This window comes from Conger conger, chromosome 8 (assembly GCF_963514075.1).
Source record: "Conger conger chromosome 8, fConCon1.1, whole genome shotgun sequence".
In the NCBI taxonomy this organism is placed as follows: domain Eukaryota; kingdom Metazoa; phylum Chordata; class Actinopteri; order Anguilliformes; family Congridae; genus Conger; species Conger conger.
The window spans coordinates 30598000-30616743 of NC_083767.1; the positions used below are offsets into that span (position 1 = coordinate 30598000).

General features: G+C 41.8%; 1 protein-coding gene across 4 annotated transcripts; it reads right to left on the reverse strand.

Moving 5' to 3' along the window:
- Positions 1-1054: 1054 nt before the first annotated feature.
- On the reverse strand, positions 1055-17186 carry clp1 (cleavage factor polyribonucleotide kinase subunit 1). Of its 4 annotated transcripts, XM_061251877.1 has the most exons (7): positions 17050-17186; positions 13909-14187; positions 13408-13515; positions 7644-7763; positions 5112-5249; positions 2477-2557; positions 1055-2167 (listed from the first exon to the last, which is right to left on the reverse strand). In XM_061251877.1, the coding sequence occupies exons 2-7, from the start codon at positions 14182-14184 to the stop codon at positions 1469-1471; spliced, it is 1422 nt and encodes a 473-aa protein (XP_061107861.1). In that variant the 5' UTR covers positions 14185-14187; positions 17050-17186; the 3' UTR covers positions 1055-1468. The 4 variants fall into 4 exon arrangements, with proteins under 4 accessions (XP_061107861.1, XP_061107860.1, XP_061107859.1 ...); XM_061251876.1 differs by lacking the exon at positions 17050-17186 and having other exon boundaries at positions 2477-2554; positions 13909-15422; XM_061251875.1 differs by lacking the exon at positions 17050-17186 and having other exon boundaries at positions 13909-15422.
- Positions 17187-18744: the final 1558 nt, after the last annotated feature.

Genomic DNA, 18744 nt, shown 5'->3' on the forward strand with positions numbered 1-18744 from the left:
CAGTCTGGCACAACGCCCACATTACTGCTGATGTTGCACTGATCTGCCTGTCGACCTCACGCTCCATTTTACCCTCACTCGTGAACAAGACCCCAAGATACTTGAACTCCTTCACTTGGGGCAGAGGCTCATTCCCAACCCGGAGGGAGCAATCCACCATTTTCCGGCAGAGAACCATGTGGACTGACTTTCATCCCGGCAACTTCACACTCGACTGCAAACCGCCCCAGTGCCTTGGAGCCCCCTTTCCGGCACCATAGAGAAAACTTTCCCGGGGAGGCTGAGAAGTGTGATACCCCGATAACCCACCTGTCCCCCTTCTTGAAAATGGGGACCACCACCCCGGTCTGCCACTCTGCAGGTACTGGTAATATGGATGCAAATACCCTAAAAAAATCCAATGTGCTGGAGTACAAAACCAAAAGAACAGACATTGTACCACTGTCCAAATACTGCACTGTAGATTGTCCAGGACAGTGACTCCAAAACATACATGTAAATCCAAAATGGTTAATTGAAAACAACATCCATGTTGTGCAATGGCCATCTCAGTCACTCTACATATATCCCATCAAAAACCTGTGGTCCGAACTGAGGGGGGTCCAAGGATATCAATGATTCTGATTAGTTCTACATGGAGGAATGGTCAAAAATCTCTCCAAAAGCTCTAATTAAAAGTAGTATGCAACCTACTGACACACTTTATGGACAAGCTATGTTGAAAGACTGATAGAAGATAAGTGGTCCCAAATAGGACAAATGGGCATGTTGAAAATAAAGCATGCTTTAGAAAAGTGCAAAATAAGTATATTGGCCCTAACTTTAATATGCAACATTGCCAATAGAGCACTACGCTAAGATTATGAATTCTTTGAGAGGTATGAATGTTAAACAATCCGTCCAGTGGTGAGCACATGTTGTTTGACGTACAGTAGACAAAATACATATACATGGCTATAGCAGTCAGCAGGAAGAGATCTGTGCTGAGACACCTTGATGGAGAGCAGGCTGATGTTAGCATTAGGGCTTTTGAGGCTTTCAACAAATGCAAACATTTCACTTAAAACATTTTTTTATTAATACACATACAATTAATATTTTATGTATTCATTTGTGTACTTTCAATTATATTTACTTAAAAAAAAAAAAATTTCACAAATTTATAAAATGTAAACTTTTAATGACAAATTCTTGAGAACACATGCACATGAAGAAAGGAAAAGCATGGTTAAGTTACAGGATAAGATATGTTCGGGGTATGGCAGAGGGATAACTGAAGGAAAGAATGAGGGAAATTAATGCAGGAGGGAGAAATAATTATCTTTATGCGAGGATCAGCAAGATGGATGGAGAGACAGGAATACCAGAGGGAGCACTTTATTTAGCAGAGAGCTAAAGGGTAGATGTGAGTTTGGATGGAGAGGGTGGTGAAGGAAAGCAGGGAAAGGCAGAGCAAGCCATCCATTTTTCATTTGAGGTCGATGAAGCGGATATCCATGATGAGAAGGGTGTGGCGGGGGAGGGGCCTGGGAGCGGGGGACAGCACAGTCATCACCTGGGCCTGCGTGTCCACGGCTGTCACTACGATGAAGCCGCACACAGGACTCTCAAGCACCCCTCTGCGGCTGGTCCCACCCCCCTCCCCGCCCTCGTCCTCTGCACAGCTCACGCTTAGCACGTGGTGCGTCAGGTCCCGCCCTGGGGTCACAGGAACCAGCTTCAGCTGCGTGTCATCCTGGGACATGCCCAGCGGCAGGCAGGAGTCTGGGATGGAGGGCGCCCCGATCTTATAGATGCGCACGTCCGAGAAGCGCACGTCAAAGGCGTGGGGGTAGAAAGAGGCTCCGCGGAAGCCGTAGAAGTACTCGCGTATCTTCTCGTCACGTGTGTCACGGCGACAGGTCTTGGAGCGCTCCACCACACCGCCGGACTTGGGCAGCAGCACCACTCGGACAAAGTGCGGCAGGTCACGCTTCAGTTCGTTGTAAAGCCGCTCCTGATCCAGAACCAGAACCACATCCACCTCGAAGGCAGAAGCGCAGTGCACCAGAGCCTGGTATCCAGAACTCTTCACCCAGCCGCACGTGTTAATAATGCAACCGCCCACACTGGCCCTACGGTTCACTTCGCAACGCTGGGAGAACACATCCGCCAGGCATGACGTCAGCTGGGGTGGAGATATGGGGGGAGAGAGAATTTTAGTATTTATTTTGTTTGGTTTTTAAATTTTTAATAATGGCTTGTATCATATCATCATGCAGCTCCTGTAGTTCTTGAACCAAAACAACCTGTGCAAAACAAAACATGAGAAATAGTCATAAATAACACAAAAGAGAGAGAAAGAGATATTTGTAACCTTGTTATATAACTTTAAGTTGGTTTTGATGTTGTGGGCCTAAACCTGTTGAGTTTTATGTTTCAGGTGTGGTTCTAACCACGTTGTAGAGTTAGAAATTGGTTCTGGGGTGGTTCTAACCTTGTTGTACTGTTTGACATTGGTTCTGGTGTGGTTCTCCACTGGAAGGTTTTTCACTGCACAGAATGGATGGAGACCCTGCTAGGGTTGGTAAAAAAAACAAGGTGGAGGTGTGTGTAAATGAACGGTTCTCTCACGTAATTGTCTAAGTGGTCTACAATCCTCTATCAGCAGATGGGAAACAAGCCACAGGGACAATATTGAGTCACGCATGACTTTCTACGCTCTTCACCAGATGCACTGGTTATTTTTAAAGGGGATTTGAATCACTGCTCTCTCTCTGCTTCCCTACCTTCGTTCAAGCGAATGGTATCCTGTGCCACCAAGAGCGATAAAACTATTGATTTATTTTATATGAACATTAAGGACAGTTTTATATGGAGGTCTCTTCCCCCTCCTGGACAATCAGACAATTAGATATCTTAAATATCCAGATATTCTCCTGTGGTTGGAGGCAGCAGATTACAACTAAAACTGTGCAGGTGTGGTTGGAAGAAGCCTGTGATGCCCTAAGAGGCTGCTGTGATTTCACTGATTGGACTGTTTAGATAATCTGGACAGCATATCTGATAGTTACCAGTTATATTAATATGTGTGTTGAATCTGTAATTCCATTAAAGCTGCATTTGTTAGTGGCGACAAAGTTAAAAGAAAGTCATAAATAAGCAGGAAAAGAGAAAATATAAAGAAAGGGTTGAGTGGCAGCTGTCTAAGCAATGCAAGGAGCTCATGGAATGGCATGAAATCTATTACTGGATATGGAACTAGTGATTCCAGTTTTCTTGGTTCTGGGTTAAAACCAAATGAGGCTAACCAGTTCCATGCAAGGCTTGATGAAGTAGATTTTTCTGCTGCTCATGAGAGCATCCTTTCATCTCTGGTACAGGAGTAGTCCAGAGTACTGTATTCCACCTATTGTAATTAGTGTTGCTGAAGTCCATCAACAGCGAAGGCGTCTTAAGGCTAATAAAGCCGCAATCAGTTGTGCTCAATCCTCCACTCAATATTTTCTGTCTCTTTCTTCTTCTAAAATTCCAGTAATGTGGAAAACACTGCCTTGTTCCCATACCTAAAAAACCTTAAGTGCGTGGTCTCACTAATCTTAGGTCAATTGCCCTGATGTCATACATTATGAAATGTTTTAAAAGGGTTGTCTTGGGTTACCAGAGTAGAGAGGTTTCTGCTTTTCAAGGATCCTCTGCAATTTACATACAGGAAGGGTATGGGAGCTGATGACTCATTGCTATTTATGCTGGACAAGATCTACAGTCATTTTGAAACAACTGCCAGTTCTGTTAGGATGTTTTTCGGTATTTCTAGTGCTTTTAACACAATTCAACCTCATATTTTAGAAAACAAATTGATGACTTTTGAATTGCACAACTCAACTATTGCTTGAGCCATTTTCTCAATTTGTCAGATGACAAAGTGTTTGATACTATTTTAACAATGACTGGGGCTCCACATGGTACAGTTTTATCCCCCTTTTAATTCACACTTTATACAGCTGACTATTGGCATAGCCAATTGTCTTGTCTTGTCACCCACCCAGTGGGCCTACTTAATCTAATTAATTTAATCAATGACCCGGCCTACAAAAGTGAGGCTGAATCATTTGTTAGCTGCTGTGATTTAAAAACATGTCATTTGAATGTTGGCAAGGCAAAGGATTTCATTACTAACTTCAGGAGAAAGAAAGAGTTCTCCCCAGTGTTTATTAAGGGTGAACGAATGCAAATATCTTGGTGTCCACCTGAACAATAAATTAAACTGGAAAAAGAACACTGATGTTTTATTGAAGAAGGCACATTCAAGGTTATTCTTTGCGAGGAAGCTAAGATTCTTTCATATCACAGTGGAAGATAAAAACAGTATAAATGAGCTGTTTAAAAAGGCTGCCTCTGTGATCAGCATGTCCCCAGATTCACTTCAGGTCACTCATAAGAAGAGAACAAGGGCCAAGCTTCAGACAATCCAGTTTTTGATTTTCTTTCTTTTATTTTGGATTTTTCCATTTTTCTCCCAATTTGGTAGCCAATTGTACCCCGTCTGGTCCAATTAGTTAGTGTAAGGTACACCGCCCACACCTCGTCCCTCAGCGGCCTGAAGGAGAGCGGCACGCCTTGTTCAAGCCGTCTCGTCTCATGCTCGTGACCATGATTCCGAGGCGCCTGAGGTGCTTTATTGTGTGGCGACCTACTAACTCTGCCAAGTCCAATTATGCTGGACCCGGAATCGAACCCCGGTCCCCGGTGTGCAACTGCAGCGAACTGCAACCGCAAGCCTGTTGTGCCACCGCGGCTCCGACAATCCTGTTTTATGAAGGCCACCCACTATATGGAGATTTTAATGATCTCAGAAGTTAATTCAGTGAGTGATTGGTGATGCCTAGCTGTTCTACTGAGCGTCTCAGAGGATCTTTTGTTCCAGCAGCAGTCAATTCTTTTAATAAACACTTTTAAGTGATTCACGGCAGCTTCCACTTGATAGTCATCAGAGATAAAGATTTTTAGTGTTGTTGTATTGGGAATGTAATGTCTGTTTTTGTGTATGTGGTGATGCGGGGGATGAATAAAGTTATCTATCTATCAAACCATGTTGTATGGTTTGATATTGGTTCTGGTGTTGTTCTAACCTTGTTGTAGAGTTTGATGTTGGTTCCGGGGGTGGTGGAGCCAAAGTGGTACACCAGGGGGGCCTGAACCGAGAAGCCCTCCTCTACGTCTGCAGGACGCTCGATGCACAGTGCCGACACTGTCCCAGGAACGGATACCTGTAACAACAGTGTGTCAAACAATCATAACAGCGTGTCAATCAGCTACAACCACAGTTCAGCAGATATTGGCTACTTTCACACTGCAGCTAGATACGGTTGTCACTTCCCATCAGAGTACTTAATGTGATTAGGTTCACAGTTTAGTTGTGAAACAGGGCGACAGCTGCATTCTACATCCAAAGTTACTATCTGAAAAATGGTGACTACCAAATTTTAGTGTGAATTAGTCTGAACAGTGTGTACTAGAACCGCACGTGATAACTAGTTGTGTGTGATGCATGGCACTGTTTGTGCACCTTGGCTCCCTGTTTGTTCAAATGTCGGTCTAAGTCAATTAAAATGAGAAAATTCATAAGAATGAACAATGTACAACATCAGTGGTTTGTCGTATGTAAATAAATTCAGTGCCATACTGCATTTATTTAACCAGAGGTCCACCGAGAACACATTTATCTTTTTCAAAGACGCCCAGAGAGAAATGCCAGAGAGAACAGCTGCAAGTGGGAAGAGCGAAAGAGAGAATAGATGGGTGTACCACGGAGCAAATCATCTTAAGATTTATCCCTGTGTGTTTAGTAGGCACATCGTATAAATCATATAAATAAAACAATTTTGTACTTTTTTCACAAATTATTTTTGTATTGCAACATTGACTTTACGTGTTCGTACCTTGGTTAAATGACACGGAAAACACTGCCTGCTATTCACATTCCTCAACGTCAGTAGGCAGTAGAGCCGTTATCCACCCAGAAGTAAATTCTTTACTGTTATGATGTCACGCTAATTTGTCGTTCTGTCATTTTGGCTCTATATGGCTCTGGCAATGTATAATGGTATGTTCCGTATGTCGTGTGGCTTGCAGTCGCATCATGTCTTACATTATAGAGTCACTGGCTAACAGAAGTTAACTTTTCACTGTTCATTTTCAATGGCGCCTCGCTCCCAAAAATATCAATTTCTATTACAACCGTATCTCATGGAAACCTGCTTTGTGGAAAAGGCACTAGTCCGTTTAAAAGTAGGACATGTTCTACTTGGGTGAGAAGCTGTACAACGCTTTGTAGAAGAGCGGAAAAACTAAATTCAGAAGGAAATGCTAAACCTTTCACTAATCTTTTTTTTTTTTTTTTTTAATAATTTTTATCCGATTTTTTCCCCTTTTTCTCCCAATTTGGTAGCCAATTGGACCCCGTCTGATTCAATTAGAGCCAGTATTAGATACACCGCCCACACCCCGTCCCTTGGCGGCCAACGGGAGAGCGACACACCTTCTTCAAGCCGTCTCGCCTCCCAAGCTGTAACCGTGATTCCGAGGCGCCCGAGGTGCTTGTTTTTGTGCGGCGATCTACTAACCCTGCCAAGTCCCTCCCTCTGGAGCAGCGAGCCAATTATTGCTGCTCCACGTGAGCCAGCCAAACTTGGCTTTTTTGGCAGGACCGAGAATCGAACCCCGGTCCCCAGTGTGCAACTGCAGCGAACTGCAACCGCGAGTCTGTTAGCCTGTTGCGCCACCGCGGCTCCCAACCTTTCACTAATCTTTTTAATCCAAACAAAACAGATTTTTATTACATTTTCAGGATTATGAAGTTTGATTTAAATGCTTTTATTAAAACTGTGTGTCTGTTCAAACATATTGAGCTGTACAAGAGCTCATTGTGTACAAGAGTACACAAAGTACAAGAAACTAATTTAATCAGGTGTTTAAAAGGCCATGACGCTGGTTTCTGATTGCGGGCCTAGTAGCGTGCGTCTTCACAAGGGAAATGTTTTTGTTTGGTTGACATTCCAGAGATGGGGGCTTAAGACAACTCAGCTGTCACAGAGTGACAGAAAATATTAAGGCAGGTTAAGAGAGACAACGTGATGTTTGTATAACAGATGATTGGTTAGCTATATTGCATAAAGGCTAGGACATTTCCTACTGTTACTTTGGAATTATCTGGTCTCTTGAAGCTTCTTGCACAGAGCACACAGATTCCCCGGATTAATCTGTTTTATTTTAAACTAAAGATTTGTAGTTCAAACAACTATTGACTCGAGTGCTTTTTCAACATCACTGCTGCAAACAACTTCACCCACCTAAAAGGGACAAGGAGGAACAGCAACAGAAATATTTCCTCAACACTTGGGTGTTTTTCCTGGGTGGAATTAATAATCTTGGGCTTGCTTAGTGTATGCACTGTACAAAAGATATTCCCAACTCTGCCCCCAATCATATCCCGCTCTAGCCCACAATCAAACCACAGTTCAACCCCAAACCTGCCCTGAAATTTACCCAGCTCTGCTGCCTAACTTACCCCTGTCCACCCTCAAACATGCCCTGCTACACCCCACCACTAAACAAACCCCAGTCTAGCCTCCAAACGTGTCCCAGTCCACTGAAAAACGTACTCCGCTTTGCCCAACATCCAGCTCCACCAGGGTGGGTCTCCTGCCCAGCCGTACAGCATAGTTCAGGAGCAGCCGGCACACTGTTGACTTCCCCACATCTGTAGGCCCCACTACCATCACCTGGAAAACAGGAAGATACAGCAACTACATGCACATGCACAACACGCACGCACGCACGCACGCACACGGCCGGATTAAATAGCCAGATGATAAGGTTTCCGGGCCCTCCTCCCATTTAACCCCATTTAATGCTCCCGCACTTGATCATATTTTCAGCCATTGTAAACAGTGTCACTGTCAAACAAAATAGCCTACCAGAGAGAAAAGAACACACATTTTTAACCATCATTTCATATTTAGTAAAAAGTAAAGTCACCGAAAATAATCTGTCACTGACCGAACATGAGACCTCCACTGCCTGACGCAATGGACTAAGGACCAAAAAGTTCTGTTTTGCTTGCATTCAGTCAGGAAGTATTGAGATGTCCGCTGAAATTTAACCAGGGACCACTACTTGAAAAAAAACACAAAAAAAAAACAAAATGTTGAGCGAATGGCTGGAATGGTGCTAATTGTTTTCTAAAAGAGAAAGTGCATTGACTACCGCAGATTTAATGAAAGGAAAAACTGCCCTAATCGCCTACACGAACAAGACAATTCAGTTGATCATGGAGATGCAATTCTATCATCCTTTGGAAATACAAATGTGAAAATTTAATCACGTTTTGTAGGGTACAGCAAGCAGAATCAAGTAGGATTTATTGGCGCAACATTCAGAGATGTATAGTGGCTATTGTTCAGTTACTTTCCTCGAGAGGAATGTATTTTCGCAGCAATGACGAGCTGCTGGCATCACCCCATAATGAGAACTTATGCTTAGTTATTTAAGTAAGGATGCCTCATGTTCATTCAGTGACAGGCTATTTTAGACATTACGCTTTTTTTTTCTGCCTCTTCCATGTTTTTGTTTTCCTCTCGAAAGCATTGAGCTAGATTGTCAAAAAGGGTCTCTTGATTTTGCCAGTAGTTGGCAGCTGCCTAGTTTGCCTGTTCAAAGATCCACCTAAGCACACACACAAACATACAGTGAGCACCATAATCCATTGGACAGTGACACATTTTTTGTTATTTTGGTTCTGTCCTCCAGTACTTTGAGTTTGAAGGAATACAATGACAGTGAGGTTGAGGCGGTGCATTAATTTGAGGGTATTTCAGAGTCAGGAGCTTCAGTTAATGTAAACATCAGAACGAGGACAAAATGTGATCTGTGGAATCATTGTTGATGGCAGACAGGGTGGTTTCAGTATCTCAGAAACTGCTGATCTCCTGGGATTTTCACACACACGAGCCTTTAGAGTTTTCAAAGAATGGTGCAAAAATGAATAAATAAATAAATAAATAAAATCCAGTGAGCGGCAGTTCTGCAGGCAAAAGCGTCTTGTTAATGAGAGACCTAGCCAGGAGAATAGCCAGAGTAGTCAAAGCTGACAGGAAGGTGACAGTAATGCAAATAACCACACATTACAACAGTGGTATGCAGAAGAACATCTATGGATAGACAATGCATCATAACTAAGTGGATAGGCTACAGCAGTAGATGACGACAGAATACGTCTAACAAATACCTAATAAAGTGCTCACTGTGTGAAAATATGTCAATATTGTCAATTTGGAGGCTAAAAATTAGGATATGGCAAGACTAATATTCAATAACAATAGGCATATTCATTAGCCTAAATAATGTGTCTATTAAATAATTGCACATCATATGGATAAATACGTTGATCTGTGCAACATAATAGGTTGTCATACATCTCTATTTTGAATGAAAATGTGTGCACTGGCAAATTAATCAATGTTTTGCTATCGTACAGTCATAAGAGATGAGAACATATAGGCTACCAAATAACAACACACTCCAATGCAGTTTATTCAGTCGATTCAAGACCATGTAGGCTACATCATTATAAAGAGCAATGCAATCAGACACTCACACTACCCGCACAGCGCACACTGCACAAAGGAGACAAATATCTTGTCATATGTCATATGATCGTGTCTAACTTTTTACTGTGTTTATCTAAAAAGATACAAAGAAAACAAACAAAGTTGGCTCTTCAGAAATGTAAGCAGTGTCACCTAAAAGAGCCGGCTACTACACTACAGCTGTGGCTTCCAGCAGATTTAATCGGTTGAGACCTCAGCCGAGGCTTACCAGTTCCCCTTTCCTTCTCTTCATTTCACTCACTTTAAAATATATATACAGAGGTATGCAAAAATTTGGGCACCCCTGGTCAAAAAGCCTTTAACAATTAGCAGAAGCAAGTGAACAGAAGCAAACCTGATCTCTAAATGACACATTTCCCATTTTATTCTATTTTTTTTTATTTTTTTATTAAAGATGTTTACAATAAAAAATAAAAATAAATAAAAGGCCCTGTGCAAAAGTTTGGGAACCCTGTCAGTTAGTACTTTGGAGCTCTTTCGGCCTACTTGCATGTACGGCATGTTCGAGATCGCTCCACAGATTATACAATAATATTCTAACCTGGGGACTGTGGTGGCCATTCCAGGACCTTCATCCAACTTTCCTGGAGGTACTTAATGGTTGATTTTGAGGGATGCTTTGGATCATTATCTAGCTGGAATACGCAACCTCTCTTTAACTGTCCGGACTGACCTTCGAACTTTAGCCTGAAGAATTTCTTTATATTTGGTGGAATGCAATCGTCCATTCACTTGCACAATAAAGGCATTCGCCCTTGTTTCTCCAAACATACCTTCTTTGGTGGTGGCCAAAAAGTTCCATTTTGGTTTTGTCAGTCCAAAGCACATTGTTCCAAAAGGTTTCAGGCTTCTCAATGTTTTCTTGTGCATACTTCAGACTTAATTCTGTGTTGAGGTTGCAGGAAAGGCTTCTTTCTGGCAACTCTTGCCATGCAGGTCTTTGTTGTTTAAAGTACATTGTATTGTTGTCCTACGAACAGCTAGACCTGTGTCTGCTACTGTTTTTTGCAGCTCTTTTGCAGTGATGTGTGAGTTCTTCTGAGCATTTCTCACCAGGCCATTCTATCTGAAATCTTTCTTGGTCTTCCAGACCTTGCCTTGGCTTCAACTGTTCCATTTGTCTTTCATTTTCTAATAATGTTTCTTACAGTAGAAATAGGTAGTTGGAAACATTAAGAGTTTTTTTGTAGCCTTCTCTTTCTTGGTGGAAATTAAACCTCTTCATTCTGAAATCCTTGGACAACTGTTTAGAGCCACACTACTCGGGCATGGGCATGCGGCATAAGGTTAATATTATTGCAGCCCTTGGTTGAATTATTATTGTAATAGCAACGGCCAATAAAAATATTATTTTCTCATTTCAACACAAACCATTTCTAAACTAAATTCTTATGACCGCAAGAGGATAATCGTATATACTGTGCTTATTTAGCAAGCGTGGGGTCAACGAAGACAAAACAACCACTAACTGTGCAGGAAGTCTAGCCTAGCATACTCTCAAGTCATGGCAAAATGTCAAACACAGAGTATTTCAAAAAAATGGGAGGAAGAATTCGCCTTTGTTGAGGTAAATAACAAACCAGTGTGGCTTCTTTGCCAGGGAGCAATAGCAGTACCCAAACGGGGCATTGTTCGGGCAGGAACTATCATGGTGACTGCATTATTACATATCCATCTGGGAGTAATTTAAGACGTTTGCACTCTCATTGAAAGTTTTCATGGCCAGCAAACTATGTTGCTATTTAGTTGTAAGGAAAGTGACAGGGTCACTGAGGCATCATACGAAATAGCATGAAATGTAGCGAGGAGGCCTTACACTGAAGGGGTGCTGATTAAGAAATGTTCTGGACTGCAGTGAGTTTTTGCTGATTTTAAAAACAAAGATCATACCAGGCGTGTGGAAAACATTTCTGATCATTTGTTTGTGAAATTGATCAATGAACTGAAGAAGACAGAGCGTTTTAGCTTCAGCATAGATGAGTTAACCGACATGTCGGACACTTCTGCCTCTGAAAGGTCAGACAAGAGGAGAGGATGTCACTCATGGACCTAGAAGAGAGATTGATTAGGCAAAATTGTTGCCAATTATCACCGATGGTGCGCCATCAATAGTTGGGAAGGAGAGAGGGCCTCGTCATGTAACTGAGAAAAGACGACACAGTTCTTTGCCTATCTCTGTATTCTTCATCAGGAACAGCTATGTTGCAAGTTTAAGGGTGGTGAACTGAAAACAACGATGGGTAGTAAACTACATCAGAAGTCACACGCTGAAACACAGACAATTCCGCGTATTAGTTGAGGAAAACAAGACTCAGTATAAAGATCTGATGCTGCACGCCGGTCCGATGGTTGAGCAGAGGCATTGTACTGCAAAGGTTTATGGACTTGCTGTCTGTGATTCGAGACTTCATTATACAGAGAAAGCAGGCCTATCTGGATTATGTCAATGGTGAAAAATTTGCACTAGATGTGGCTTTTCTGGCAGACATAACCAAGCACTTTGCAGAGAAGCTCTCCCTTTCTCAACACCAGCTTGATGACAACGATTTTATGCACTTTCCAAACCTACACTCCCAGCTGTGCAGCGTCTCCTTTCAACCAGCTAATAGCACTGCAAATCTTGACGAGCTTACCAGAGGGTTTGCTAGTCGTTTAACTGACCTGAAGGTGGTAATGCCAGTGAGTCACATGCTGGAGAATCCGTACAATGCTGAGGTGAAGGATGTTTCACAGAACTCAGAGAGCTTTGGTGTTTCAAAGGAAAGATTTGATGAGGAGCCGATCAAATTAAAGAACAATTGTGTTTTGAACAATACGTAATCAGAAAGGATGAACCCATGGTGGATTTCTGGATGCATTATGTACCCGATGAATCCCACTGCACCATCACCCTTGACCTGTTTCGTCAACCTATGTGTACGAAAGTGCCTTTTTATCAATGACAATAATCAAGTCAAAGCAGCGCAACTGCCAGTGACAAGGACATCAGCGATTGTCTACGTGCAGCAACGTCTGCATACCATCCAGACCTGAGACGATTAGTGGAGAAAATGCAGACTCAAGCGTTGCATTAAGTATAGCGGATTTATTAAGACATTTTCAGAGAACAAAGCCTACTTATTTCATCATTTAATTATTTGATATTTATGTGGCTTGAAATAAGGACACCAAAATAGTTTTTCTGACCAAAAAATTGGGGTTGCGGCCCGTTGACATAGCTGTATCTGTGTGACCGCTGAGCTGAGTAAAATTGAGTAGCCCTGGTTTAGTGGAACCCACTGTTGTTAACACCACACAGAACCGCCACTGTTGGATACTTTAGAAGGCATGGAGTTACAGAATAAAAAGCCCTAGAATTATACTCAGCTGACTCATTGAAGCCCTAACGAGTAACTCGCCTGAGTCTGGGCCTTAGTAATCATCTTGTCCAACAAAGAATAATCCAAAAGGGTTCCCAACTTTTGCACAGGACCCTTTTCTTTTATTATCATTTAAAAACAGTAAAAAAATTCAGTTAGTACAGTAAAATTTGCAGAAATGTACCATTTAGAGTTCAGGTTTGCTTTCGACTCCATACAGATTCATTGGAATAGACATTTAAGCCAGGGGTGCCCAAATTTTTGCACCGCACTGTATATAACAATGCATGGTATTCTTCAGCTGAGTCTATATGTCTTGTTTCTAACAAAGGACATCTCCACATATCACATCAGCAAGATATCATTGATTGGGCACATTAATGCACAGACACACTCACCCTAGGTCCTCTCTCGTTGTCTCTCTCTGCCTGCTGCCTCATCTGCTCCAGAGCGGCATGTGTGTTTAGGTACAGAAGCATAGGTGTATCCCGAGAAACGTACGCCACCTGGAGAGAGTCAGAGGGAGAAAACCATGCTGTAGGTAATAGCCTGTCCTGACAGAGTACTGTAACACTCACTTGTACTGTAAACAGCGGTAACTGGGTGCACCTTTTATATATCCAACGGTATCAAACTAAGATTTTGTATCTCTAAAAATGTAATTATAAAATGATGAAATTTTTGTAAACTGTATTGTCTCCTCTTAGATTTTTTCTTTTTTCAGAATAATTTCATTCTGTGAATCAAAACCCTCTTCTTGTTCCGGTTTTACTTTTACCCCCCTTAATCACATAGGGTCTGGAACCATCTTTATTCCTTTACTGAATTATGGGACAAACAAGAAAATGGCGATTGGATTTTGTGTGATATCAACATTGCATCAGATCCACTGGCCAGACCTCAGTCTTCCCGGTCAGAGACACGCTGCAACCCTGCCAGGTGAAGACGGCGATCTTTGACCCAGGTCCAAAGGTGTACTTCTTGTTGCGGTTGAGCTCAGAGCCAAAGACCTCGGCCATCCCCGACAACAGCTCCAGCTGTGCCCTTTCTCCAGTCTCCACCTCGAAGCGCAGCTCTGTCTCCTTCCCCAGCTCAAACCGCACCCCACCGCTGCCCAAACTCCCCACCCCACCCGCTCCTTCCTCCCCTGCCTTCTCAGGGCCATCGGCTGCCATCACCTGCATAGCAATGGAACACCAATAACAGGCACTTCTAGACAGCAATGTAACATCAACATCAGCAAGACATCATAAGCCCCATTACATCACCAGACATTAAAGACTGATATTGCTTGTAGGCTCATAGTGTTGGCAAGGGGTTTTGAAATATAAGTTTGTAAAATCAGCAATAATATCACAATTTAGATTGGATTCTTTTCAGAAAATAACACAATCAAGTCATTGCGCAAATTGATTTTTTTTTTTTTTTCATTTAAAATACAAAACCAAATATAACTTAATCAAAGGACCAGCTGGACCAGATTTGGGAAGGGTGGGACAGCATTGCCCACCAAATATTTGCTTTGTGCCAAAATGCAATTGCTGGTACCCACGTTAATGTCAGTGGCAAACCACTGTGATGGTCAAGAATCTCTTTGATGAACAACGGCTGATGAACATTCCCGTTTACACTCCACCCCGTCAATAATCTCTGCGACAAACGACAGTATAACATTGTGGCATATGGCAGTTGTAGTCTACTATATATCTGATTACTAATCCTAGTCAGACGCACAGACTTACAGATCGTCAGACTCAGCTAAAAGCCTGTCTTGTGTTGTCCAGGGATATGTCTGCTGGTCTAAACTATATGAATATATAATAATCAATTTACAATAACATTACCACGATTATAAGAAACCTAGGTGCTGATTAAACAGTGTCACTGATTTTTTAGTTCTGTAAGACAATTTATATGGCAAACAGGACTATGTCAGTCCACACACGCTTTGCAACAGGATTTTGTTTAGTCTAAATCAACATTTTGCCCTGGTTTCTGTTCTTCATTTTTCTTAATTTGGTACTTTTCACATTAAGAATTTACCATAAACCATATTTTGTCAGTAAGAGATTTGCAATGTCATGACAAAAATTTATTCCACATTGGTTGCCCTAAATATGTAGCCTATTTCATAAAAACTATCTTGCAAACAACTGCATAAAACAAGGCAAATTAAAGGCTGAGGTTAATTAGGTAGTTGATTTTTTCCTTAAATGTATCAACACAATGCAGGTTTACCATGTTATCAATTGCTTTGCATTTGACTTCATTAACTTCAGGATGATTCATTTTGGTGACTTCAAAACGTTTAATCTCTATAAGAATAATATGGATTTTGAAATCCATTTTTATTGGTTTTATTCTGGTTTTTCCTAATAATTTTCAGATAGGATCATTCTGATCCACATATCACAAGATCAGGATTACAGAATCTAGACCATTGGAGCCATTGAAAAAGTTCATTCTTGAATATAGATTTGCACGTCAATCTATTTACGAGATCGCAAACTCGATCACCGTACCGTGTATATTACTTTTAATATATAACTTTTAATTGCGGTTTTTTGCTAAAGTTTTCAAAGCAGTGCTAGGTCTACAGAAGAGAGTGATTATACTAGGCATACTCATTTATTTCATATTTACTTCTTAAATGACTCTCACTCAGTTGTCTATGGGTAGCTATTTAGCAAAGATTTTTCACAGATTTTTCTCGTATATTTCAACGACCTCCTGAACTGTCTTCACGGCTATATTTCTAGCGTTAATCTAATCGGCTATTCGGCTATCGGCCACGTTCTGTTTTTGGTCGCTGTTGGTTTTTATTTTCACGTAGCCTATTCCTACAACAGTATACACTTCCTCTCATCAGTCCAATTTGGTTTATTTTGGTTGGTTGTTTTCCGTATTTTCCATGTTCGCAAAATAAAACAAGTTATAGCAAGGCTACCGTAGGTTAGGGGTTAAAACCTAATCTGATTGTATAGCCTACAGTACGTGATCGTAACCGATGAGATGGCGCATCCATGGCTACGGTCGAATTTTGCTACATTAAAACGTAAACCACTGCAGCAAAGAACTTAACTGTTTCCCTTACCCAAGAAAAACGTCTAAGGGTGTATATGCAACACCCTCAGGTAATTGCTGAGGGGAAACCAACCCTTAAGGTGTTTTATGCAACCGGGCACGGGAGCTCAGTTTCTAGTTTTGAAATACCCAATTTAGAGATTCCATTCATATGCGATTACTGAAATTGTATCCAAACCACTTTTGAAATACTGGGCCCACACTTAGGACCAATTAGGAGCCTACTAATTCAGCGAAGTCTTTAATTTGATCAGTTGGAAATAATTTACCACTGGTTATGCTATCTTCTTTGTATTGTTTGCAATAAAGCACGTTGGCACAATATGAACACACATGACAATGTGGTTTAAGAGGGCAAGCAATCCCTCTAAACATGAAAAGCACATAGCTAATTAGGAAAAAAAAGAACCGCTTGTATTCAAATTCTTGGACTGCAATTGTGGTTGAAACGAAAATGAGCATACACAGGGGTACTCCAGGACCGAGTTTGAGAACCACTGGCTTAGGTAACACTGGGCAGCAAACTGAACAAGTAGTAGTCTCTGTTATAATCAGCCACAATGCATGCAAATATTAATAATTTATTCTAGTGTATTAGCTCCATGCCACTTAAGTTACAACAAAGGCACTAATAGTAAACAAAACAACCAGGCATGACAGCTAACATATAATGATTCTTCTGACGCTCTGTGGCGTTAGCTAGGAAGTAACATTACAATACAACCAAAATTACACCAAAACGCGGTATTACGCTTAAGCGAGATACCTAGACAAATAAGCTCTGTAACGTTCGCTAAATTAGCCAGTAGTAACCTCGCTGACTACAACCTAACTAGCTAGAATAAATGGATAGAAACGTCCAACAAATAAATTAATCATTTAGCTATATGATCAGAAAATACAGACAGAAGTTTACACAATGATAGCAAAATATGCGAAATATGTAGATGCCCCACCGTTTACGGACGTAAATAGCCGCTGTAAATTACATAAGTTACATGTAAGTTAGCTATATGTGTTCCAGAGAACAATCAAACCACGATGACGAAGTGACGAACACGCGCCGAATGAGTTTCCGTCCCACAGAAAAAACGTCAGGGAACCAAAAGCAAAGATTTTAGAGGATAGGAAGATACCGAACTAGGCTACGGTACGGTCCAACCAGAGAGCGTCAATAGTACTGGAGAGGGTGGGAGGGGTTAAGCAGGGAAGCACTTTCGTGAGATTTCAGTTTTTGATTTTTGATAAATTGGCAAAAATGTCTGAAAACAGGTTTTCACCTTGTCACTACGGGTTATTGAGTGTAGATTTTAGTTGTAAATCTACAACACAATAATTTGCACAAAAAAGGAAGGGGTCTGAAGCCACTGTATGTAGTCACATCTGCCCTCATTAGCTGTTCTCCATATAAATATAATTTCACATCATTAGCTTTGGTTCAGTGTATAAAGAACTCAGCAGGTCTCAGAAATTGAGAATCTAAATCCCCACTCTGCGGGTTCATTCCAATATATTTACTTATTTTTATTCTCTTTTCTTTTACTTGCTTCTGACCCTGACCCTTAAAGGCCTGTCATCTTAAAGGCAATTCCAACCAGTTAAATGTTCCTTCTTGGAGCTAGAAGTAGAAGTTAGTAACTCCCAATCATTCCTTTGAGCAAGGAAACATCAGCGCATCCTTTGCGGAAGTACTCGGAAAACCTGACGTATAACCTGTGAATCCGCCTCGTCTGTAACGGACACGGCTTTGAATCATCAAGATATATATATTTTGATGGTTCTTTCTGGTCCTATGATAATAACCCCCGCAGTGGATTGAAAGTAACTTGTGCAGCCTGTGGAGAAGTAAGTAGCGAGCGGCCTGTGGAGCGTTGGCTACGGTGTTTTGCAAAAAAAACAAAAAAAACTCTTCTGCGCACGTGTACCTTATTCCGTTCCCCATACGCTTCCATCAAGACAGTGCTTTTAAAAAGCTGCTAACCTGACTATTATGTGAATGTCCTACGAAAACTTTCGGTTGGTCAAGTGTTTCGCTTACAAGTTCGCTGTGGAAGTTACGCCATGTTGTTCAGAGTGATCCTGACTTGAAACACACATAGCGCTACTGATGGAAAAAAGTGAACTGGGCTGCGTTTCCCAAAGCCTACGCTACGTTTTTCGTAAGTTATAGCCTACCATAAGCTGTACCTTAAGGTTTCAGCGTGTTTCCCGAAACGTTCTCACCTAAGTATACCTTCTGTAAGTGGTGCTTTTGTAAGGTTGGTCTGGGCCACTCTTAGCTAGCCTATACCTTATCGGTGTTGTCAGCTCACTCCGCTAGTGGCCACCACTGTTCTGACCGCAAGCTCCTAGTTACATCTCAATCTGTTAAGCAATATGTACACTCCGAATACTGAGGAAGGAGATGGATTGAGCAGCAACCCCACAGCAACGGGAACGAGCATCTGTGGCACAGCCCTGGACTGGATTGAGTCCTACCTCTCTGGTCGCTCCTTCCAGGTTGCCTGGGCTGGTTCGGTATCGACACCTCGGCCCCTCGCCACAGGGGTTCCCCAGGGCTCAGTCCTTGGCCCGCTTCTTTTTTCTCTCTACACTCGCTCCCTTGGCCCTGTGATCACTGCACATGGGCTATCCTACCACTGCTATGCGGA

Bases quoted from the DNA above. Each gene is read 5' to 3' on its own strand.
- clp1 (XM_061251875.1), bottom strand. From the start codon at position 14,193: ATGCAGGTGATGGCAGCCGATGGCCCTGAGAAGGCAGGGGAGGAAGGA. The intron at 7,764-13,407 runs GTGAGTGTGTCT...CCTGTTTTCCAG, and splicing joins ACAACGAGAGAGGACCTAGG to GTGATGGTAGTGGGGCCTAC. The intron at 2,558-5,111 runs GTTAGAACAACA...TACCAACCCTAG, and splicing joins ACATCAAACTCTACAACAAG to CAGGGTCTCCATCCATTCTG.